This window comes from Sinocyclocheilus anshuiensis, unplaced genomic scaffold, assembly GCF_001515605.1.
Source record: "Sinocyclocheilus anshuiensis isolate Anshui unplaced genomic scaffold, SAMN03320099.WGS_v1.1 scaffold2630, whole genome shotgun sequence".
NCBI classification, from domain to species: Eukaryota; Metazoa; Chordata; class Actinopteri; order Cypriniformes; family Cyprinidae; genus Sinocyclocheilus; species Sinocyclocheilus anshuiensis.
In genome coordinates, this window is record NW_015537938.1 from 220,718 (window position 1) to 222,985 (window position 2,268).

The window sequence follows — 2,268 nt, forward strand, 5'->3', positions numbered from 1 at the left end:
GTAGGAGATGAATTGTTGAATAAAGTCGTTATTTTTGTTTTCTTTGCGTACAAAAAGTATTGTCGTAGCTTCGTAAAATTCAGATTGAACCACTGATGGCAGATGGACTATTTTGACGATGCCTTTAATACTTTTCTGGGCCTTGACAGTGTTATTTACTTGGCAGTCAATGGGACAGTCACAAGCCTCCCGGTTTTCATCCAAAATATCCTAAATTGTGTTCCGAAGACGAACGAAGCTTTTACGGGTTTGGAACGACATGGGGGTAAGTGATTAATGACAACATTTTCATTTTGGGGTGGAGTAACCCTTTAAAAGTTGTGCCAATAAGAATATAACAGTTGACACTTTTTTTATGACAGTATATACTGTTATACCACCCAGCACTATATGAAAATAATTTATTATCAAATAATAGATTATCCCCTGATCTCTCCCTCTTCTTTGCTTTCTCAGAATGATCGAGTGAAAGCTCAAAAAGCCATGGAGGCCACCTGGAACACCATGGAGAAGAAAGAAAAGATCATGTGGATCAAGAAGGCTGCAGAGGACCAGAAGAGATATGAAGTGAGTTCAGACATATTCAAACATTTTGTGGCATTAAAGTCAAACTGCCTTGAATAAAGTAACTGATCATATGTCTGCTGTCTGACTTTGTGTGTGCAAGATTTCATACCCTTTTTATTCTTCTGTCTTGTGCAGAGAGAGCTGAGTGAGATGCGATCACCTGCCCCAGTCGTCACCCCTGGGAAGAAAATGAAATTTGATGGTGAACCTAAGAAACCGCCCTCGTAAGTTTGTTCTGTGTGTGATGGTTATCTACAAATCTTAAACCTCTACAAGGAAAAAGCTGTTGGTTTGTTTGAGGCAGCTCACTTGTCTTACCTTCCCACTCTTTTCATTCATGCCCTCTTCACCTGTGACTTCAGGAACGGCTATCAGAAGTTCTCTCAGGAGATGCTGTCAAACGGCGAGCTGAATCATCTGCCCATGAAAGAGCGCATGGGTGAAATCGGAGGCCGCTGGCAGCGGCTCCCTCAGAAAGAGAAGGACCGCTACAAAAGACTGGCAGAAGAGAAACAGAGACAGTACAAAGTGCTGCTCGAGCAGTGGCTTGCGGTACGTATCTTTACCGTTATTTAACCTATTCAACACTAGCACAAATAGCTTAATATAAAGATCTAATATTACAACGGTAATATTATATTTTTTCCCCTTCACAGAGTTTATCATCACAAGAGAGAGCTACTTATAAAGAATATAATTCTCTGGTGAGTCATAAATTTGGATCTACTCAGTATTGCAGTCTAACTTGTCAAAATAGACTTGAATTATATACCATAAGATGTTTCTCAAATCAATGTTTATATTTTGTATGTAAAATGGTAATATTTAATCATTTAAGAAGAAATAAAATATTTAAATTTGGCTCTTCTGTAACACTCCCTGCCTGCAGTTCTGTCTGTTTAAGGTTTTTTCTTAAACATTTCTGCAGAAACGGAGGAGCACAGCAAAACCAGGTGGCACCGCTGCTAAAGCAAAACCCAAGGCCAAACAATCGGTGAGTTTGATCATACATAGTCTTAAATCACTCTGCATTTATCGGTCACCATGTACATGTTTAGCAGCATGTAGGCCTACTGATTGATTGTTCTGTATCAATTGTGACCTTGTCCAAAGGAAGAGGATGATGATGACGACGACGATGATGATGATGATGACGATGATGATGAAGAGAAGGAATCTGAAGACGGATCATCCTCCGATGACGACAGCGATGATGACGATGTAAGATTCATAGCATGCTGGTCACATTGCTCTTTTAACATGTATATATGATATAGGATCAGCCTTTGATTTTGCAATATTGGTTTTGTCATTGATTAGAAATATGGAGAGCAGCAATCGGGTTCCAGAAAAATACTGTTCGTTTTCTCCATAGGGAATTTTTAACGACAACTGATAAACCTAGTCATACTTTGAATGAAAATAATGAAAGATAATCTTTCCAAATTCACTTCCAGAATGAAGAAGACATTGAGAACGAAGAGGTTGAGGATAAAGAGAATAAATCAGAAAGCAGCAGCAGTGCTTCCAGCTCTGAAGATTCATCGGGCTCAGACTCCGACTGAGCCCACAGACTGCCAGAAATGCTGTGAACTGAGCCATGAGCCGGGGGTCTGAGCCTGCTCTGCACTGCGCTCTTCTCACCACAGGAGGGGGCTCACCCCGCTGTCACACATCTGCGCCACCTCTCACACACTCTTT

General features: G+C 40.6%; 1 protein-coding gene across 5 annotated transcripts in view; it reads left to right on the forward strand.

Annotated features, from left to right (window-relative positions):
* LOC107660581 (nucleolar transcription factor 1-like) overlaps positions 1–2,262 on the forward strand; it is a 9,743-nt gene extending 7,481 nt beyond the window's left edge. For all 5 annotated transcript variants that reach the window (XM_016449938.1, XM_016449955.1, XM_016449922.1 and 2 more), the window contains 7 exons: positions 457–567; positions 703–791; positions 930–1,119; positions 1,224–1,271; positions 1,496–1,561; positions 1,681–1,788; positions 2,025–2,262. In XM_016449938.1, the coding sequence (XP_016305424.1) occupies positions 457–567; positions 703–791; positions 930–1,119; positions 1,224–1,271; positions 1,496–1,561; positions 1,681–1,788; positions 2,025–2,132 (720 nt within the window). In that variant the 3' untranslated portion in view covers positions 2,133–2,262. The remainder of the gene's footprint in view (positions 1–456; positions 568–702; positions 792–929; positions 1,120–1,223; positions 1,272–1,495; positions 1,562–1,680; positions 1,789–2,024) is intronic.
* Positions 2,263–2,268: the final 6 nt, after the last annotated feature.